Source organism: Strongylocentrotus purpuratus, unplaced genomic scaffold, assembly GCF_000002235.5.
Source record: "Strongylocentrotus purpuratus isolate Spur 01 unplaced genomic scaffold, Spur_5.0 spur5_scaffold_20, whole genome shotgun sequence".
In the NCBI taxonomy this organism is placed as follows: Eukaryota; Metazoa; Echinodermata; class Echinoidea; order Camarodonta; family Strongylocentrotidae; genus Strongylocentrotus; species Strongylocentrotus purpuratus.
The window spans coordinates 43928334-43948888 of NW_022145606.1; the positions used below are offsets into that span (position 1 = coordinate 43928334).

The 20555-nt window shown below is 39.5% G+C and overlaps 1 protein-coding gene across 1 annotated transcript in view; it reads left to right on the top strand.

Annotated features, from left to right (window-relative positions):
• The window catches only part of LOC100888379 (calcineurin-binding protein cabin-1), a 45351-nt gene that overhangs the window by 15820 nt on the left and 8976 nt on the right, over nt 1-20555 (top strand). Inside the window, exons 19-40 of the mRNA XM_030993424.1 lie at nt 1670-1782; nt 2183-2357; nt 3135-3360; nt 3933-4058; nt 4394-4524; nt 5463-5533; nt 5943-6117; nt 9028-9242; nt 9755-9879; nt 10876-11052; nt 12005-12142; nt 12978-13185; nt 13434-13660; nt 13749-13769; nt 14522-14584; nt 15257-15371; nt 16015-16176; nt 17133-17336; nt 17862-17951; nt 18437-18603; nt 19234-19406; nt 20049-20294. Coding sequence (XP_030849284.1) covers nt 1670-1782; nt 2183-2357; nt 3135-3360; nt 3933-4058; nt 4394-4524; nt 5463-5533; nt 5943-6117; nt 9028-9242; nt 9755-9879; nt 10876-11052; nt 12005-12142; nt 12978-13185; nt 13434-13660; nt 13749-13769; nt 14522-14584; nt 15257-15371; nt 16015-16176; nt 17133-17336; nt 17862-17951; nt 18437-18603; nt 19234-19406; nt 20049-20294 — 3348 coding nt within the window. The remainder of the gene's footprint in view (nt 1-1669; nt 1783-2182; nt 2358-3134; nt 3361-3932; nt 4059-4393; nt 4525-5462; nt 5534-5942; nt 6118-9027; nt 9243-9754; nt 9880-10875; nt 11053-12004; nt 12143-12977; nt 13186-13433; nt 13661-13748; nt 13770-14521; nt 14585-15256; nt 15372-16014; nt 16177-17132; nt 17337-17861; nt 17952-18436; nt 18604-19233; nt 19407-20048; nt 20295-20555) is intronic.

Consider the following 20555-nt stretch of genomic DNA (forward strand, 5'->3'; position numbering starts at 1 on the left):
CCTGGTTCGATCCCTGACATGGCACTAATGTCCTTTGGCAAGGCATTACTGTTCATTTGCCACACTCGACCCAGGTGAGGTAAATGGTACCTGGCAGGAATCAATTCCTTGAAATGCTGGAGCACTGTAATGGCAGCTAGGTTAAAGCCGAGGTAATAATATGTGCATCTCGGAGTATAATTTCTAGATAGACAGCGCTGTATAAATGCAGACATGCCAACCGTTCCGATTTTAACGGAACTGTTCAGTTTTTGAAGTTTTTATAGCCCTAAAAAACGGAACGTTCCGATTTTGGGGAATTTGGCTTTCCATACATAGCATTGATCCGATCGAGTGCTGAACGGATATCATTGCGCAAGGTGCGTGCAGCGTGCACTGATATGTACGTACAGTGGCAGCGTGTTGCTGCGCGCCACGTGCACTCTGATATGTGTTTCCGTACGTAACATTTCCGTACGTAAATACTTGCGCTGGCAAATCTCGTAAGTATAATTTCTATACATTTGCACGCATATCAGCGCAGCATGCATGCATTGGCTATCGCGGCTAGCGCACCGTATATGTATAGGGTCCCCATGCAAAGTACGTGTTTCGAGGTACCGTATACTTTGTGATTTGTGATTTGTCTCGGAAGAAAATCTGTCAAAATGAGCGGAACAGCAGCAAGACGAATTCAGAAGTACAAACAGGAATACAAGGACCGATGGCAAAAAGCTAGCCCGCCACCTTCCCACCTCGAACCTTTCGAGTTCCGCTAAAATTGTGCGCTGCGGAGCTCCGAGGGTGCGTTGGTATCGCTGGCAAACTCTCGGGCGGCTAGCTCCCCACGACGGACCATTCGCGGTATGGCGAGAGTGTGTGTGTGAGATACGATTTTGGATTCGAGAACGCACGTACCACAACCGTGCATGTCATGAGAGAGATAGAGAGAAAGAGAGAAAGTGTGTGTGTGAGATACGATTTTGGATTCGAGAACGCACGTACCACAACCGTGCATGTCATTTTCAAATGTCGTATGTCTTTGACAAATTGACAGTATGTTGTGCTGTGTTCTTGGTATGGTAGAGACATGGCCAGGTGAGAGAGAGAGAGAGAGATAGAGAGAAAGAGAGAGAGTGTGTGTGTGAGATACGATTTTGGATTCGAGAACGCACGTACCACAACCGTGCATGTCATTTTCAAATGTCGTATGTCTTTGACAAATTTTACATGTACGATTTTTAGTACAGATACTTGGTCAGTTTTCTTCTTATATCTTTGGTTTTACAACATTTAGAAATATAATTTCTTCAAATTTGCTCCTGACTCGGTTCAGACTAATTGTCTGATGTCTTTTCAAGTCAATTTCTTGAATATAGATCTATTTTTTTTCATGAATTTGCCTAGATTCTAGAGCTAGTATGACACAAAAATTACCCATAAACTTGGGTTGAATTTTAGGGGAAATGGTCCCTAGAATAGGCTCAGATTGCAACAGAGAGCATCTGGAAACCCAGAGCTTCCAGGACCCTAAAGCGGGCCCTGGACCCCGGCTAAAAGGACTTCGCGCTCGTGATGTGCGCTTCGCGCACATAGTGTACAGATTTCTGATTTTCAAATGTTGGCATGTATGTAAATGCCTATTATTATTATTATTAAACATTGTATTTCTGTCCCTTTTCAAACCAAGATGCGGTTGCGATGGATGCGGAGGATAGCCAGGCAGAGAAGAGCCGGAGAGGGCAGAAGAGAAAGAGGTTGCTGAGGGACATGCCTGCCCCTGGGAAGCGCCGCTCAGCTAGGGTAAGAAATCTGACCCATTATTCGTTGCTAGGTATGGCAAATATGGTCAAACCTGCCTTAGTGACCACCTGTCTACAAAGACCACATTCCTTCTCACTTTCCCTTAATTATTTTGTATCAACAAGGTTCCCATCATTACCGGTACACCAGAACTGTCGTACACAATACAACAGTAAAAAAAAAAAAAAAAGGAGAGAGTAAACTATACTGTGGTACTCCATCAGTTCTGTCTCACTTTACCTTTATTGTTTCAAATCAACAATGCTTCTTTCATTACAGGTGTGCAATACAAGAGTGAAAAAGATAAAAGAAGGAGACGGTAAATAATATTGGGGTAATCCGGCAGTTCTGTCTCACTTTACTTTGATTATTCCAAATCAACAACGTTTTTTCATTGCAGGTGCGCAACACAACAGTCAAGAAAAAAGAAGAAGAGGAGATAGTAAACTATACTGAGGTACTCCGCCAGTTCCTTCCCTCGACTCTCCTGGTCAGCGATGACGAGGAGGAGGATCTACAGCTCAAGAAGTCAGGGGATAAGGATTCTAAGGAAATAGATGTAAAGAAAGCGAGAGGTGAGAGAAGAAAACTGGTGTCAAACTCCTGAAATGTGTTTCAAGAATCTTCTTAAAATTATGTTTATCTCCCCCTGCTGTTTTTCTTAAAAATCAAGGACAGTATGTTGTGCTGTGTTCTTGGTATGGTAGAGACATGGCCAGGTGAGAAAGAGAGAGAGAGAGAGAGAGAGAGAGAGAGAGAGAGGAAGAGAGAAGGGGGGGGGGGGTGAGAGAAACGAGAAATATTGAAATATGGATGTGAAGGAGTTCGAGAGAAAGAGAAAATAGAAAGGAGGAAAGAGATTTGTAGAAATGATGACAAAGAGATGAAAAAAGGGAGAGAGAGAACAGACAGACAAAGAGAAAGAGAAGGAGAAATTGTCTAAGATACAGACAGTGTTTCTAGCGAGCCTGTAAAATGTGTATGTGTGAGAGAGAGAGAGAGAGACAGAAAAATAGATAGGATAAAGAAATGGAATGAGATGAATAATGAGACAGTGAGAAAAATTGAATTTCAGTCGAATTACAGAGGTGGCACTTACATAAAAAGGAAAAAAAAATCACAGCTTATCATTTGAGTTGAGTTAGAATAATAATTAAACCAAAATACACCTAGTTTGTATTTCTTTTATTATCCTCAAAATGTTGTTTTCTTAAATGAGTCGAGTTAGAATAATAATTATACCTAAATACACCTAGTTTGTATTTCTTTTATTATCCTCAAAATATTGTTTTCGTATTCCCCCCTCCCCCCCCCTCCCCCCCCCCTCCCCCCACAAACAACGACAACTGCAGAATCTCCAGTAAATGAGAGAGATTCCTTTGGAGCCGTGGAAATAGACGATGTTCACAGTTTACTGGTAGAATGTCAAGTGAACAATGGCATCATCGATGTGATGAGCAGATACCTGGAAAGACTGGTTGCCAAACATGATCTCAAGTGGCCTGATGGATTGGCCGCAGTGTATCTGGATGTGTACAAGAGATTGAGAAAGCATATCAGTCTCCCTGAATTGCTCTGGTAAGTTGAACCTGACTCTTTTTCAGAGATTTTAAAGTTGGAGAGAGCCTGATATGTTTTTAGCACAGCTCTCTAGAGAGAGAAGAGAGAAAAGGGGAGATTTGGAGATCTGTAATATTCTAATGTAATGCAAAGCGGAGAGTTCTTGCCCCTTTGGATCACAGTCAATTGACTATTTTTTTCCATTTGAGCCAGGGCCTTTTCACCGATGTTAAAGTCAGAGAAGGCCTGTGATATTTGGAGCAGAAGAAGGATGCTGTGGAGAGAATATTACAAGTTTATGAGTTTATGCCCTTCTGGCTCCAAGCAGGCGATATGTTAGTGTGCAGCATATGGGAGAGTTGTACCAGTTTTTTCTCGGTCTGAAGATTAATTTGTCAATTTAGACTTAACATTTCCATTATTCCCAATTTCTGAACATTTATAACTCTCCTATTATTTCTGTATTTTTATTCAACCTTTCACTTTTCTATTTCTCTAGTTTTTCTGTTTTTACAAAATTGAAGTTGTTGAAAACATTGGGTTGCCATTGAAAATATATGTTTTTGTGTTTTTCTCCTCTTTTTCTGCAGCTGTGATGAAGATGAAATAGTTGTACGAGAGATGAGTATGATGTGCCTTCTATCGGCGGAGTTCAACCTAGATCAGTGTCTGTCTGCTAAGACTAACGGCAATACGCCTGCCGCATCACCAGCCATGTAAGTCACCTTAAGATACCTGACATGCATAAGTGTTCTCTGCACCAGTTTAAAATGTTTTGTTGCAGAAACCACTCCTTTCGAAGTCCCTTTTTATAATATCCAAATAAATGCTTAATTAGAATTGTATCACATCTGTCGTTTCTCATTGATAACCGTATTGCAGGGGAACACCACAAATATTTTGTTCTGTATGTTTTGGAATTCCTTCTCAGATTCTACATTCAAAATATTAGCTTTGAATTTTTCTTCCTTGAAGACTTATTGCATGTCTGTTTGTAGTGAAGCCCTTTTGGTGCGAAGCCTTTATGTCTCTTTCTCTTTCTTCTTCACAGGCTCGGTGCAAACACCACAACCTGCACCTACAAGTGGGGAGAGCACCATGAAGACGATATGATGTACCTCCAGGAGCTCACCTTGATGCAATACATGCTACCAGACCTGTGGCCAGTGATACCGGCAAGAGGTATAGTGGTACATTTCATGTTTTAACCTCGTCATGTGAAGTGAATGGGGAACCTCTCAATGTACCATCAGTAGGTGTGGTGGTACGGTTGTCATATAAATGTATGTGTGTGTGTGTGTACATGCATGAACAAGTAAATTATTTTGATGCAATACATGCTTCCAGACCTTTGGCCAGTGATACCAGCAAGAGGTTTAGTGGTACCGTTATAGTTTTAACCCTGTCATGTGTAGTGAATGGGGAACCTTTCATTGTACCTTCAGTATGTGTAATAGTACCGTTAAATGTATGATTAAGTTACTTGATGCAATACCTGCTTCCAGACCTGTGGCCAGTGATACCAGCAAGAGGTTTAGTGGTAGCGTTATAGTTTTAACCCTGTCATGTGTAGTGAATGGGGAACCTTTCATTGTACCATCAGTAGGTGTAATGGTACCGTTGAATATATGAATAAGTTACCTGATGCAATACATGCTTCCAGACTTGTAGCCACTGAAAACAACCTATAGTTATTGTGGTACCAATTTTGATTAAATCTTGTCATGTGGATTGGATGGGCAGCCTTGCATCGAACCATTAGTAGATGTGATGGTACCATTGTTTGTTCATGTTTAAGTAAGTAACTTACCTTGATGCAATACGTAATACATGTGACCTTTGATACTAGCAAGAGGTATAGCGGTACCGTTATTGTTTCATCCCTGTCCTGTGTAGTGAATGAGGAACCTTTCATTGTACCATCAATAGGTGTAATGGTACCATCACATTACAAGTCATTCGTCATTGGCAGTCTATCTTTAAGTTGATGGCATTATAAAACATTTCAGTATTTACTTGCAAGGCTCCACATCTTCTGACTCGTAGATTGCACAGAAAGGATAACATTTACTCTGAAAGTGCAAATTTTAGTAATTATTTCCACCTGTTTGTTTCCACAGTTTACTGGCTGAAGGCTCGATATTATCGGCAAATTGGAAAAACTGCTGATGGAGAAGATGCTTTTGAGAGGGTAAGACAAAACTTTCCTTGATCACTTTGAATTGATTTTTTTTTGTCTGTAACAAGAAAGTGGTCATCTGCTTGGCAGACATTGTTTTTTGTACCCTTCCGTCTGGCATTTTCAGATGTCTTACCGTTTGTAATGAGGATAGGGTTGAGTCTAGGCTCATGCATGCAAATGCCATGCATAATCATGGTCTATTGTCTAGCATGCAAATACATGCTATGTCCAGTGGGGGGTCAAGACGCCGACCACTGCCACACTGTATACCGTAAACTAATTCACTAGCACTGCTTGTGAATGCCTCCTCTATAAATTGTACTACTTCACTTCAAGTCTTAGTAGCCATCTTTACACCATTGAATCCTCAATTGACATTCCGTAAAGTAATAACCATGATTGTATTTCATTGCTCCAGTGCAAGGAAGTGTTGATGAGAGAGGAGGAGAGAAGGAAGGAGGATAGACAGCGTGCAAAGGAAGGGAAAGTGGAAGAGGAGGAGATGGAGACGGATGAGACGGATGGAGCCAATGAACGGAGACCAGCTAAGGTGGCAGTGGCTAACATCAAGCATGGAGCTTTGATATCTATAGGTATGGTCTGATTTACATACAAAGAAAACAATAATGGTCCTAGTAGTGTCCCCTGAGGGACACCACAAGTTCCAGTATGTTTTCCAAGAAAAAAAAGGAAGATCTAATTATTGTCTGTTTAGGACCATAAGGGCATTAAATTATTTAAAACATGTGTGAAAAGTCCTTTGGGCTTTCAGCTAGCGATGTACATGTAGATGGAAGCCAGTGTGTTACAGTGTGTTCGTTGTAAACCAAGATGATACATGTGTTAAAAAGCAGTTGAGATTTATTGTTTTCTTTTCCTTTTGCAATGTAATATTCAGTTTATTTTCTAATACTATTTTTTTAATGAAGATGCAAGGAATGTTTTCTCTTAAAATTGCACACAGAATATAACATTCAAGATTGAAGAATACAAATACAGTGAAACTAGGTATCACAGCTAAAGTTTGAAAGTATCTACATTTCATTTCCCCTGCCAATTTCATTTTAGAGCACATGGAAAGAGGAGTTTTGATACCTCATTTGTCAAATTTGAATAAGTACTTTTGAAAATACGGCCACTTACATAAGAGACGAAAAGGTTAATTTTGCGTAATTAGGCTGTAACTGACAATTAGCCATTTTCAAGGTGACATAATTTTGTAATTAATTGATGAATCACCTTTCTTTTCAAGAAATCTGTTCTCTGTATGGATTTATACATGCCTATTTTTTTCTAGGTTCTTTAGACAAATATTTTTTTTGGTGGAATTTTTCAAATAATTAAATGAAGCCCATTTTGATGCGTGTGACAAATGGCTATTTTTGCGTCGCCGGAACAAGTTTTCATGGGTTTTGAAACATGGCTAGATTTAAGAGTGTCTATGAAGTGGGGCTGAATTTCGGCATATCTGGGGTATGTATATAGCTTAATCATTTCTGTAAGTTTGGACCATCAAATCCATTTAAATTAATTTTTAATGGCATTTGAAAAAGGCTCTTAACTCTTAAAACTTCATATTTTAAAGCACCCTTAAGCTTTTTTGTGTGTTTTCAAGTCTGCCTAAATTGAAAACCATTAATGGTAGGGGAATGAATTTTGGCACATCAATAGAAAGTATGGCAGTGGCGGATCCAGGGGGGGGGGGGGGGGCACAAAAAAAAAAATATGTTAAAATCAGCCCTAAATTCCCCCAAAATGTACTGAAAAACAGGGACGTGCCCCCCCCCCCCCCCCACGGAGAAAATTAAAAAATTTCTTGACCCCCCCCCCCCAAAAAAAAGTGCCCTCTTATCCCCCCCCCCCCCAACCACCCTCCCTCCCCCCTAGGCCTACCTAACTTATTTACTATATAAACAAAAATAATAACAAATCCCTTTTAATTGAAATTCATAAATTGAATCCACGATCTTAAATTTAAAAACTCTGGGAAAGCAATAAATGCCCTTTAAATCCTTGGCGTGGGTTCGCAATCACAACATGAGAATAGAGACACCAGTATGGGCGGTGCACAGCCGCCGAGCTATCACCGAGTGTGTGTGTGTGTCGTTGGGTTTTCATACAGACGTGCATCAATCAGATATGATTACTGAAAAGACACTGCCTGAATTTAATTGGAATTTAATAATTATTATCCAAAGATCAGAAAAGCCGTCATTACAGTTATTTGATGTAGATTGAAACACACAAAATATTTTTTTTCTGACAAAATTTGATTAAATTTTCACTCTATAAATTGACAAAGATTACACAAGTTTGTTCTTGAATTTCTTAAAAAGTCACTTTGAAATTCAAAGTTCACTCGCATGACGTGTGAGAAAAATTGCGAGTGGAAAAGCACAAACATGTATTATTGGTCTTTTGATCGCTTTAAAATCTGTTTAGGTTACGATAGCATAATAATTCCGTCGAAATATATATGTATTTACTAATTTGTTCGCCAAATGCTGCAAATCCTGCCTCAGTTTCGATATTTGAAGCCTCAGATTCATGCTCCGTTTCGGATCTTGATGGGACGGCAAGCAGCGGGTGCGGTGATGCGACACGTGGCCGCCACGTTGCCCGTCGGGTCCGCGTGCGAAGCTGGGGGCTTGCTCGCTGTAGTCACTCTCGCTCAGTGCGTATTATACACAGAGTACAGCTGTACTAACCGGATTCGCGCTCTAGCGCCATCCAGCGGTCATTCTTAATATTTACATGATCGTATTCTCCAGTAAATTCTCTTTCTTCTCGTATCAAAATTGAATTAAAAGTATGTTTTTCTGATATAGAAAAATTGTTTCAAACTTTTCACTCTGATTTTTCACGATCTTTTTGAAACATACCCCCATCAGTTTTTATATGAAAATAAAGCTTAAGATGTGCTCTTTCCAACCAGTGGATTTTTAAAACTCAAAGACGAATGGCGTTCAAGCGAATTGAGCTAAAACTAGGGAAACAAATCGGCCGTCAAAAAAAAATGGCGACAAACGAAGTGAGACCGTACGAATTAGAGGGTAAATCTCAAGCAACTGTGTCGTAAGTAATTAATGGATTTTGATGAAAATGACATGACATGAAAGACAGAATCCTAAGCTTTCGAGAGACATATAATTTTATAATATTTATTTTTTCCATGATATGAAAATCTTCCTTCACAAAAAGAGAATTTGCGTGGTGGAGCTCTGTGTGTCCCCACTCAACGCAGCTCTTCTGTGATACCTAGTGAAACATGTCTATAAAACCACCCAAGGGGTACAAGATATTAAAAATGGTCTTTATAGGCAGGTGGTCTTTGTAGAGAGTTGTCTATAAGACATGTTTAAAAAAGAAACCATTTTGAAGGGAAACAAAATATTTAGTCTTTGTAAACTGGTGGTCTTTGTGACAGGTGGTCTATGAAGACAGGTGGTCACTAAAGCAGGTCTGACTATACTTTAATTGTTGGTAAATTCATCATTTTGCAGCAAGCATCACATCCGAGGTGGAGTCCCTGCAGCGCTGCCAGAGCCTAGAGCAGCTCCAGCGCCTCCACGCCTCCGGTGACCACGGCAAGGTGGTGGAGCTACTCCGCCCGACCATCAGACACACCCCTAGGCCGGTCCGCCCTGAGAACACACCCGAGAGGTGCTCTCAGCTACTACTACTCATCCAGTCACAGATGGAACTCAAGGATGCCAAGGTGAGGGGAAGCACCCTTTGGTGTTAGAGGGGAAGTCCCATTTTGTGTTAGAGGGGAAGTCCCCTTTGGTGTCAAATAGACTTTAAAGGGACCAATCAACAACAACAACTAAAATAGTTTGTCATTTGATGTAATTGGATGCCAAGGTTAGATTTCACTGGATATCCCTAGATAATTTCAGGGCAGGAAGTTGTTTGAAGGGCCAGAGAGTGTAAATTAGAAGAAAAGTGATGATAAAGATTTTCGTTGTGGCATTTACACATTCATATCTCATCAGAAAAAGAACTGATTGACAAGATTGTACTTTTTTTAGATTGGCAACATTGATAATTTTCTTGCATTACCATATGTTTCTAGTAAGGCCATTTTATCTTATGAGAATATATATGGAGAGAGAACGGAGTTGGAGAAAGAGGAGAACGAGAGAGAGAAAAAGAGAAGATGAAAATTAAGTTGTCTTGATTTAGTTTAAGGAATTCATGTTTTTATTTTTTTTCATTTCAATGTTCCAGGAGAGTATATTCTGCTGTGTCCTGGGTATGGTGGAGACATGGCAAGGTGTCCAGAGAGAAGGGATGCAAGTCTTTCATCAACTCTGGCTCGAAACACTCAACAAAACACTTACCCATCTTCAAAAGTAAGTCTGATGAATTGCCCTAAAAATATCTTCCAAAACCTTTCAAGTCAAGAATCTGTTCAGAGGTCTTCCTAAGGAAGATTCAAGCTGTACAAGTACACTTGTAGCATCAATAGTAACCTTTATTTTAATTTCCAATTAAAACGCATTAGCATGTTGAGAGTAGTACAGATATTGGTTTACTCTTCTTTTCACTTGCTTTTAAATATTTTTAAATCTCATACTTTTGATGCTGCATAATTTTGTGGACAAGAATTTATGGATAGGGTTTCAGGAGTCGTGAAGTAAATTTGGTCATTAATAGTATGTATCAATATTAACCTTGCACAATTTTTTGCTTTGGTCAGAGATTTTTCTTGTGAAATGGAATTTTCAATGCGTGTTTAGTTGCACCATCAGGACAAATAATTTTGTGAACATTTCTCTTTACCCTTCTAGAGCGTTTGAATCTTGTGAAATCAGTTCTCTGGCATATGATTATTGAGGAAGGCAAACAAACTTTTCAAACAATGTTTTCTTCAAAAATATCTTCCCTTGACATCGTAATCTCTTCCATTCCTCCTATTTTAAAGAAAATTCTTCTTCAATTTCTTAGAGCCTTTGAATCGTGTGAGATCAGTTCTCTGGGTATACATGTAGGTGGCACATGATAACTGAGGAAGGCGAACAAATTTCTGTTTAAAAAAAAGAAGTCTTCCCTTGATATCATAATCTCTTCTCTTCCTCCTATTTTAAAGAAATTTCTGATACTATAATAATGATAAAACGTTGCTTATAAAGCGCTTTCCACCAAATTTTCTAAGCACTATACAAACAAAATACAATGACAAACAATTATATATTAATCCAAAAATTACAAATTAACCTAATAATTACAATACATATGGAATATACATCAATGTGAACAGAGTAAGTTAATCATCAAAATCACTTTGAATAAATAATGTTTGGATAATGTTTGGTTTGATAATGTTTGGATCTTCTTCAATTTCCTAGAGCCTTTGAGTCGTGTGAGATCAGCTCCCTGGGTGTAGGAGGTACAGGATTACTCAGGAAGGCAGTCAATGTCCTTATCAAGATCATTGAATGGACCATGTACCAGGCCGACGTCAATGAGACAACCAACGCAACATCGGTCATGCCATGGGTAGTACTCTACCACACCATCAAGTAGTAAGTATCATTTTTAATAATCAGAATACAGTGAAATCCGTTTAGATAATAGTAACGATAATAGTACGTGGTTGTAAAGCACTTTCCATCAAAGTCTCTTCATGCTATACATACAAAATACAATGACAAACAATTATTTATTAAACAAAAGTTACAAATAAACCAACAAATTACAATACATATAAAATATACATCAATGTAGATAGAGTAAGTTAATCATCAAAAGCAATTTTGAATAAATGTGTCTTAAAGACAAGTTTGGAATTGGTGAACAGTCTGATAGTTTTTGACATGTAAAGGTAGTTTGTTCCAAATTTCAGCAGAAGCTTTGCAAAAAAAGCGATGACCATATGAAAGAGTTGACACCAAAGTAGACACATGGTTTAATTGTGAAGATGACCGTAGACTGCGTTAGTTGAGAACTTAATTATGCTACTTCAAATATCCAATATATTTGTTGTAGCTGTAAAAGAAGAAATTTATAATGAACCTCATTTACTTTTAGGACATCTCTCTGTCTTCACCTACAAACCTGCTCAGATGGACTCAGGTTCCAAAATGAGTCACGTCTTTTGGATGGTGACATTAAAGGTCGATCCCTAGATAGAAATATTCATATCTGATTGATACACGACTGTAAAAACCCCAATTACACATACACACAAACCTGGCCGTAGCACTAATGTTAATCTACATTTGCCACTCTCCACCCAGGTGTTAAATGAGTACCCCGTAAAGATACAAAAATTAATGTGGCTAGATGAGCAAGTGTGCGCCTAAATGACGCCTGGCTGGAATGCTCAACATTGTGTGTGGGCAAGCCTAAATCCAATGACAGGTAATAACATATCTGTGAAGCATAAAGAGACATCGATGAATTGAGCGCTATATAAAAGCGGAATATGATTATTATTAATAAACGATTGAATTTGACTCTTTTTACGCTTTATAGTGAGGAAGATCACCTAGCAGCTAAAAGCCTGCCCTCGTCTGACCATGAGGGTGAAGAGGGTATTCATTCACCGAGCACAGTCCCGATGTTACCGTCGTCCCTCATGCTCCTGGAGAACGCACATGACTATCTAGGAAGGTAAATTGAACTGTGTAAATGTATCAAGGAAGGTAAATTGAACTGTGTAAATGTATCTAGGAAGGTAAATTGAACTGTGTAAATGTATCGAGGAAGGTAAATTGAACTGTGTAAATGTATCTAGGAAGGTAAATTGAACTGTGTAAATGTATCTAGGAAGGTAAATTGAACTGTGTAAATGTATCGAGGAAGGTAAATTGAACTGTGTAAATGTATCGAGGAAGGTAAATTGAACTGTAAATGTAACTCAATCTTCAATCCCATTTTGCAGGGGAGTGGAGATGATGCATATTTATGTGTGTACTTAAAATCCAGCGGCCAGGGAAAATGGAATATAATTATTGCTATAGTTGAAAAGTTTGAACTACATTATGAAAAGCTCTCATTAAAGGTATAGACCAGTTCTGGTCATGCGATTGCATTGTGAAAGAAACGTTATGGAATCAATCAGAAAAGGTTGATCATCTAGCATATTAGTATTGGTGTGTACTGCAAGGTTCTGGAATCATCAAAATAATATGAAATTTGGCCCACTCTTGGTAAAGTTACAAGCACTGTACACAGAAAGATGTATATGAGACTACGCGATATCTATCCAGGCCGGATCGATATGATAATTTACCAAATATATCAATTAGTAGGGGGGATTACAATGTATAGCGCTAGTATTTACATGTACTGTGTGCTTAGCTCTAGAAGTGATAAAAGTCAAATGGGGGTTTCAATTTTAAACAACAAATTTTTTCATCATGTAGGCTTTTTGTATTATGTAGAGAGTTTGACATTAGATCTGTGCTTTTCATGATATTTTATTGCTTCTTCTTCTTCCTGCCAGACAAACCTGGTGTTGTAACTGCGATGGTGCCCTTCTGAAGCTCTACATCCGTGTCCTGAGCACCGAACTGGGCAAGTACTCTGAAGACGAGAGACATCCATTCTTCAGTGACCTCAAACACACCTTGGAACAGTGTTTCTTCTGTCTGTACGGACACCCGACCAAGAAGACCAAGACCAGACATCTTCAGGACCACGGAGCTATAGAGGTGAGCCTAGATGAAGCGCTTTCTTATATCCGCCATTTGTGTTTTTATATTTGAATAAATAGTACATTTCATGATTTCTTATATCCGCCATTTGTGTTTTTATATTTGAATAAATAGTACATTTCATGATTTTGCACAATAACTAAGCCCTAGCAAGTATCCCTATGTTAATGGTTGCCTTGGAAAATATTGTGGGTGAGGTGACATTGACTGTAATTGTCTTGGATTTTATTTTGCTCTGATTCCAGGTCCAGCTCGACTGGTCCAACTGCTGCTACATCTTCGACTACTTCAAGCCCAAGATCTTCCCAGAGTTTGACAGCTACAAGACCAGTTCCATGTCCGCTGAGCTGGAAGGCCTCTTGCTCAAGATCTCTAAGGTCATCCCCCAAGACGCAAGGCCTGAGAACGCTCTGGAACTGGTCCAGGGCTACGTCGACGGGAGCAACGAGAATGCACCAGCGATACCTGAAGGGTTCATAGGTCCAAGGTATGGCTTTTGAAGAATGAGATTATAAGAGGTAGAGATGTTATGGTCTAGTGGATAAGTCACCCGACTGCAGATCACAAGGTACGGAGTTCAAGTCCCGCTGCAGCACTAATGTCCTTTGGCAAGACGTTAATCTACATTTGCCACTCTCCACCCAGGTGTTAAATGGGTACCTGAAGATGACAGCACTACCTGAAGGGTTTCAGTGTTTCCAAGTATGATTATTTCAAGCATGCGATGAAAAGTTATGAGACAGAACGAGGAAGAGAGATGTGTAGATAAATTGGGAAGCAGTTTGTCAAGATAATGGGACCAGTTATGTATACACTGTAGTTGTACTAAGAATAGAAAAAAAGAATGATGTATTGTTTATGAGAAAAGAGGAAAATAGAAATAGAAGACAGTTGGGTGATAGGAACAAAAGTTGTGTGCTAGAAAAAAGAAGCAGAAGAAGAGAGATGAAGAGAAAGAGAGGGGTCCTGGATCTGAAGATCAATAAAGACCAGAAACCAAGATATATGTCTTGAGAATAGTCTAGTACCCACCCAAGGATAATTGGAACCGTAACTGTGACCTGCTTCTGTGTTCCATTAGATCTAGACCAAGACTTCTCACATTGAAAATAATCTATTACCCATCCAGGGATAATTGGAATCGTAACTAGGACCTGTTTCTGTGTTCCATTAGATCTAGACCGAGATTTCTCAAATTGTAATAGTCTATTACCCATCCAGGGATAATTGGAATCGTAACTAGGACTGTTTCTGTGTTCTATTAGATCTAGCCCAAGACTTCCCACATTGAACCTTTTCTTTTGTAATTTTCTTTTTTTCTTTTGCTTTTTAGCTCGGTGGTCAAGGAGCTCTACTATCTGCTGGCTGACTTTCACTTCAAGAACAAAGACTTTGGGTAAGTAACCTTACTGTGAAAAGAGGTCCAAACTAATGTCTTAAAGCGGGACTGCACTACTTGTAGCAACTTGCGCTCTCTATATAGCCAACAATGCCTAAGCGGTACCCGTTGATCCCCATAGTCTCCTTTTTCTTTTGTTAATTGAGAGCTGATTTGATGATTTGAGATAACCACCTGCCAGTGATCATGCAAGGAGGTCTAATCCCTCCTTGCCAAACTATGAACATTTTATGTAAATGCTAGCACATTTTATTTCCATATATGACTTTTATGGTTAGGATAGTTTTCGTTATCATTTGTATCTTCACCATCTTCATCATCGTCGACATTGTTATCATCATCATCATCATTATCATCATCATCATCACCAGCACCATCGTCAAAGTTATCAACATCTTCATCGCCATCTCCATTATCATCAACATCATCGTCAATCGTCATCATCAATCATCATCAATCATCATCAATCATCATCATCATCATCATCATCATCATCATCATCATCATCATCATCATCATCATCATCATCATCATCATCATCGTCGTCGTCATCGAATATCATTATCACCAGAACCATCATCATCATCATCATCATCATCAACAGCATCATCATCGTAATTTGCACCTTGTCTATCACATGTTGAATTCCCTGTTTTCTCTTCAATTTAGGAAAGCAATCAAGTTCTACCTCCACGACCTATGTGTGTCTCCAGACCGCTTGGACAGCTGGGCAGGCATGGCCCTGGCTCGTGTTGGACGGCTGGATCTCAAACTAAACAACTCTGTAAGTATGGCTTAGCAGACCTGCCAACCAGTACGATTTAATCGTATTTCGTACAATTTTTAGAAGTAAATACGACAGTACGATTTTCCTCAATAGAATATGATTCCCCCCCCCCCCCCCAAAAAAAAACAAACAAACAATTTGTTGTTGTCGGGTACTTTGTGTGTGTGTGTGCCATTTTCAATGGCAAAATGCCCATTCTGTCCTGTAAAGTATTCTACAAGCATCTCACATCTGCAATTTGGGGATGTTCATTGGTTCATCGAACACATCAGTCTTGACAGAATCATGCATATTCAACCAATGAATATCAAAATTCGAGGCAAAATAAGAGGCATTGATCTATGTTTTTTTTTTAGAATACAACTTTTGTCTGTAAAATACGACTTTTGGGATCAAAGAATACAGTTTTTGAACTCCAGGTTGGCAGGTCTGGCTTAGGGTTCTGCAATGTTGCTCTAGAGGAAATTCACTCAGTTTTTCCCTGTAATGTTAATACTTCATGGGATTTAAGTTTTCAAGTAGTTTTTCCTTTGGAGAAAATGTAGTCTTGTTTAAGTCTATTTTATCTTTGACAGTTCTGTTGCAATCTTTTTACCTGGGACAAGGTATCTTATGCTACCATTTTTCTTTCCAATACCAGACAGACACTAAGAGCGATGGACCGATCTTCAAGCATGGAGTAGCAGCTCTGCGATGCTTCAAGCGAGCTCTAGAGATCGACGCCACAAACTATGCCTTATGGATTGAATATGGTTCCTACGCATACATCCTGCATTCACACGCCTCTAGGCAAATCAAGCAGGTATGATTTACAAATCAGTGGATTGAATATCGTTCCTACGCATACATCCTGCATTCACACGCCTCCAGGCAAATCAAGCAGGTATGATTTACAAATCAGTAGATTGAATATGGTTCCTACGCATACATCCTGCATTCACACGCCTCTAGGCAAATCAAGCAGGTATGATATACAAATCAGTAGATTGAATATGGTTCCTACGCATACATCCTTCATTCACATGCCTCCAGGCAAATCAAACAGGTATGATATACAAATCAGTGGATTGAATATGGTTCCTACGCATACATCCTTCATTCACACGCCTCTAGGCAAATCAAGCAGGTATGATTTACAAATCAGTAGATTGAGTATGGTTCCTACGCATACATCCTGCATTCACACGCCTCTAGGCAAATCAAGCAGGTATGATATACAAATCAGTGGATTGAATATGGTTCCTATGCATACATCCTGCATTCACACGCCTCCAGGCAAATCAAGCAGGTATGATTTACAAATCAGTGACTATATCTTTCAATATTTCCATCAAATATATTTGTATTTTGGGGTGGCAGCACTGTGATGTTTCCAGCGAGCTCAAAAGATGCTGTACAACCAAAATGAGAGATTTTAGAAATTTGATTATCATATTCTCTGCAAGCCTGATGATTTCCCGATTTAAATATGTTTCCTGATTATTATTTTTTTTCTCCAGATTTTTGCTTGTTTGTTGTTGTTGATTTTTTGTTGATTTTGGTTGTTTTGTTGTTGTTGTTGTTAATTTTGTTGATTTCATTTCTCCAAAAATGGATAGTCTTTGAGATCGGTGAGATTGATCTGTTTTAAAATTAGGGGAGTGTGTTGCCATTTTTCATGACTTGATTGAACACCTCGGTTTGCTCAGATATCTAAAACCTCTTCTTTTAAAAATCTCACTATCACCCTTGTCTCTTTGATTTCTTTCTCAACTACAGAAGGACCAACTGAAGATCAGTGATGAAGACATCACCTCTCTAAGCGTGAAACAGGCCGAGATGTTAGAGCAGGCTGAGCACTGTTTCAGGCAAGCCTCGACGTGTGAGGGCGAAGGAGATGAAGAATGGCTTGTTCATTATATGCTGGGCAAGGTGGCTGAAAAGAGACTACTCATGGAGGAGAGCTTGCGTCATTATCTGAAGGTAGGTTAGATAGATAGAACAATTGGCAGATAAAAGAAAGAAGAGGATCGATTGGTTTGATGACTTAGAAGAGACAGGTGGAGAGAAAGAATGGGGGAAAACCATACATCAACTGTAGAAAAAGAAAGAAATGATAGATAGAGAACATATGATTTTTCGAAAGAGATAGAAAAAAAGAGAGGGAGAGAGAGAGAAAAAAAAACCCTCAGTATTAACATGGCATAGGACTGACATGTGTTTGGAAGAAACACTGAGAGAGAGAGAGTAAGAGAGAAAATATGTGTATAAAACATAGATACATTGTTGAAAGATGGAGAAGGAAGAAGAGAAAAAAAGAAAGGATTAAAAATATAAAAAAAACATTAGGTTGGACACAAGTACTGTACTCAGAGGCAAGGAAGAAAACAGCTATGACATAGAAAAGGAGGAGGTGAGGGGATAACAAGATCATTTTTTTTCTTCTTCTGCTGAATGATTGATAGATGTTGAATGTGATAATTTGATCTGTGTTATTTAACTTTACAGGCGAGTTATCATCTTCATGAAAGCGAGGCGAGATACCCGAAGAAGATCCCCTACCACAACCCAACAGACTTCTCGCTAGAAGCTCTGGAGGTAAGTAAACCCTAGTGCTGTCGTTGACAGGCAGTTTGTCAACTCCTTTTGTCAATTCTTGTGGAGGGAATAAAATTGGAACCATGTCGATACTCTTTTCCTCTCTGGACCAATGCATTGAAGAAGTACCATGTGTGAAACATTACTTCCTTCTCAAGGACTACCATACAGGTGCACATTCGTTGAGGTTTGAACGAAATCTTGGGCAGTCGCTATAGACATGTTTAACTGTATATATGAAAACTTTATAATATGAGCCCACAAGAGGAGACGAGAAAAATGGTCTTTATAGGCAGGTGGTCTTTATTTACAGGTTACTCCAAATAATAATAATGATGATAAAAACGTTGCTTATAAAGCGCTTACAAAACCCTGTTCAAGGGGAAACAATAAATTATGCGGTCTCTTTCCAGAAAGGTGGTCTTTCTATACAGGTGGTTGCTAAAGCAGACTTGACTGGCATTATCTGTTATTTCTTTTTGTAGATGTACTTCAGAATCCACTCAGCAATCTTGAAGCTTGTCCAGTGCTCGCTGCCAGGTACAAAGGTCAAGTTGGATGCCTACGGAACACTAGAGGGCCTCGTCCAAGAAGCCGCACAGCTTCCCTTCGTCAGGGCCGAGGAGAAGAAGAGAGAACCGAGTAGTGAACCGTAAGTTGTATTTCCTTGATGCTGATACCCAGAATTGTTCATACTGTATGAGAAATATTAACACTGTGGGAGAATCTAACAAAATGAATTATTCATAAGGAATCATTACTGCCCATCCTTGATGCTGGTCCCACATTTTATTCATCAGTGTGTGAAAAGTCCACACACTGGGGAGCAGCTCACAAAATGAATTATTCATAATTACAAAGCGTTGATGCTTAGTTGACGATGCTATGTTATCTCTGGAACATTTGCTCTAGACTTCACTTCATCAAAAATGTAGTGTTGGTGTTAGGTATGTGGTCGAGAGGGTTAAAGTTGAGGGTTTTCTTATTTTAGGGTTGTTTTTCTAGGGGAAAGTTGTCCTTAGGGGTAGTTGTCTAAAGAGTATTTGTCTCAGGGATAGTTTTCAGGAGGCTGAGAGGAAGTACAGATCCTTAATTGTATATCTACATATCTTATGCTTATATTTTAGCTTAACTTATCTACAGCTTGACGGACACTGAACTGGAGGCAAGGAAACGCCCTCTAAGCATGACACACCCCCTATGGCAACACACACAGCGCTGCCACACCCCAAGATCATGACTACCTTGTTTTCACTTTGCCTCTTTGTCATTATTTCTTCAGATCAACTGATACTGAGCAAGATGCCAGGATACGTCCTCCCAAGCCTGACACGCCTCCTAGCCTGGCACCAAAGAGGCGTGGCAGCCCCATCTATGTTGCCACACCCCAGGATCATGACTACCTTCATGAGAAATACCGCAGATCTAGGTCAAGTCAAGAGGAACCTACTACAGGTACAGTAAAATTGGGTTCTGCCCTTTTCTCTCTCACTCTCATGCTCTCTCACTCTCTCTTTCTTTCTCTCTCTCTCCCTCCCTCCCTCCCTCCCTCCCTCTCTCACACACAAACACCCTCTCTTTCTCTCACTCACCCTCTCTCTCTTACTCCCTCTTCCTCAGTGTCTCTCTCTCTCTCACTATCTCTCTCTCTCTCTCTCTCTTACACACACACATACACACACACACACACACTCTCTCTCTTACTCCCTCTTTCTCCTGTTGTGAGGGGTAGCATTTTTTATATGAAAACTTCAAGATACAATGTATTCCTATTTTGTATAGAGAGATTACTGTAACCGTGGAAGGTTAGCAGCTACATGTACATCCATGGGGAATGGATAATGTCTTCATTATTTGTTCTAGAGGTTTTCATTTCATTCGTATATAAGGAAGCAAAGATCAAGAGTCCCTACATGTTTTGACTTTTAATTTTTGTTGTTGCAAACCTCAATTTTGCTGTAGCTTCATATATAACTTGACTTCACGATCTACATATTCTATACATGAAAAGAAGTAAGAAAACATTCTTTGGACCGAACCCCTTGAAAGACGTCTCTTCCATGAAATTCCCTAAAATTATTGAAACTAACTTTGCAGACACTGCTTCCGAGAGTGACATTTTCTCTGGTGACGAGAGCATGTCGTCCTTTCTCTCCGCCCAGCGGAGCACGATTACGTTGCGCCCCGTCCCAGCCCGTCGTGCCCTATCTGCGGCAGAGGCGCAAGCCGTTCCAACCACGCCCGATGGAACGCCCTCTATTGTAGGGATGGGAGAGGACGGGAAGACAAGAGGTGAAGATGGGATGAGTGGAGGAGTTTCCGATGCTGAACAGCCTGAAAAAGGTATTCACTGGAAAGGGCTGCACCAAATAGGGTTCTTTCAGACATGATATTGTAAAAGGCTAGCAAAAAAAAAAAAAACTCTTGCAACGAAATACAGACATTCTATGTTTGAGTGAAAAATTAAAGTAAATGAAGGGCAAGTGAGCTAAAACCACTGGCTGCTTGCAACAAAGGCCTCTAAGCATTCTAAATCATTTGTGGTTTATAGGATTCCAAATTTGAAGCACACTATGCTGAATATTTCATTTTTATATATTGGAC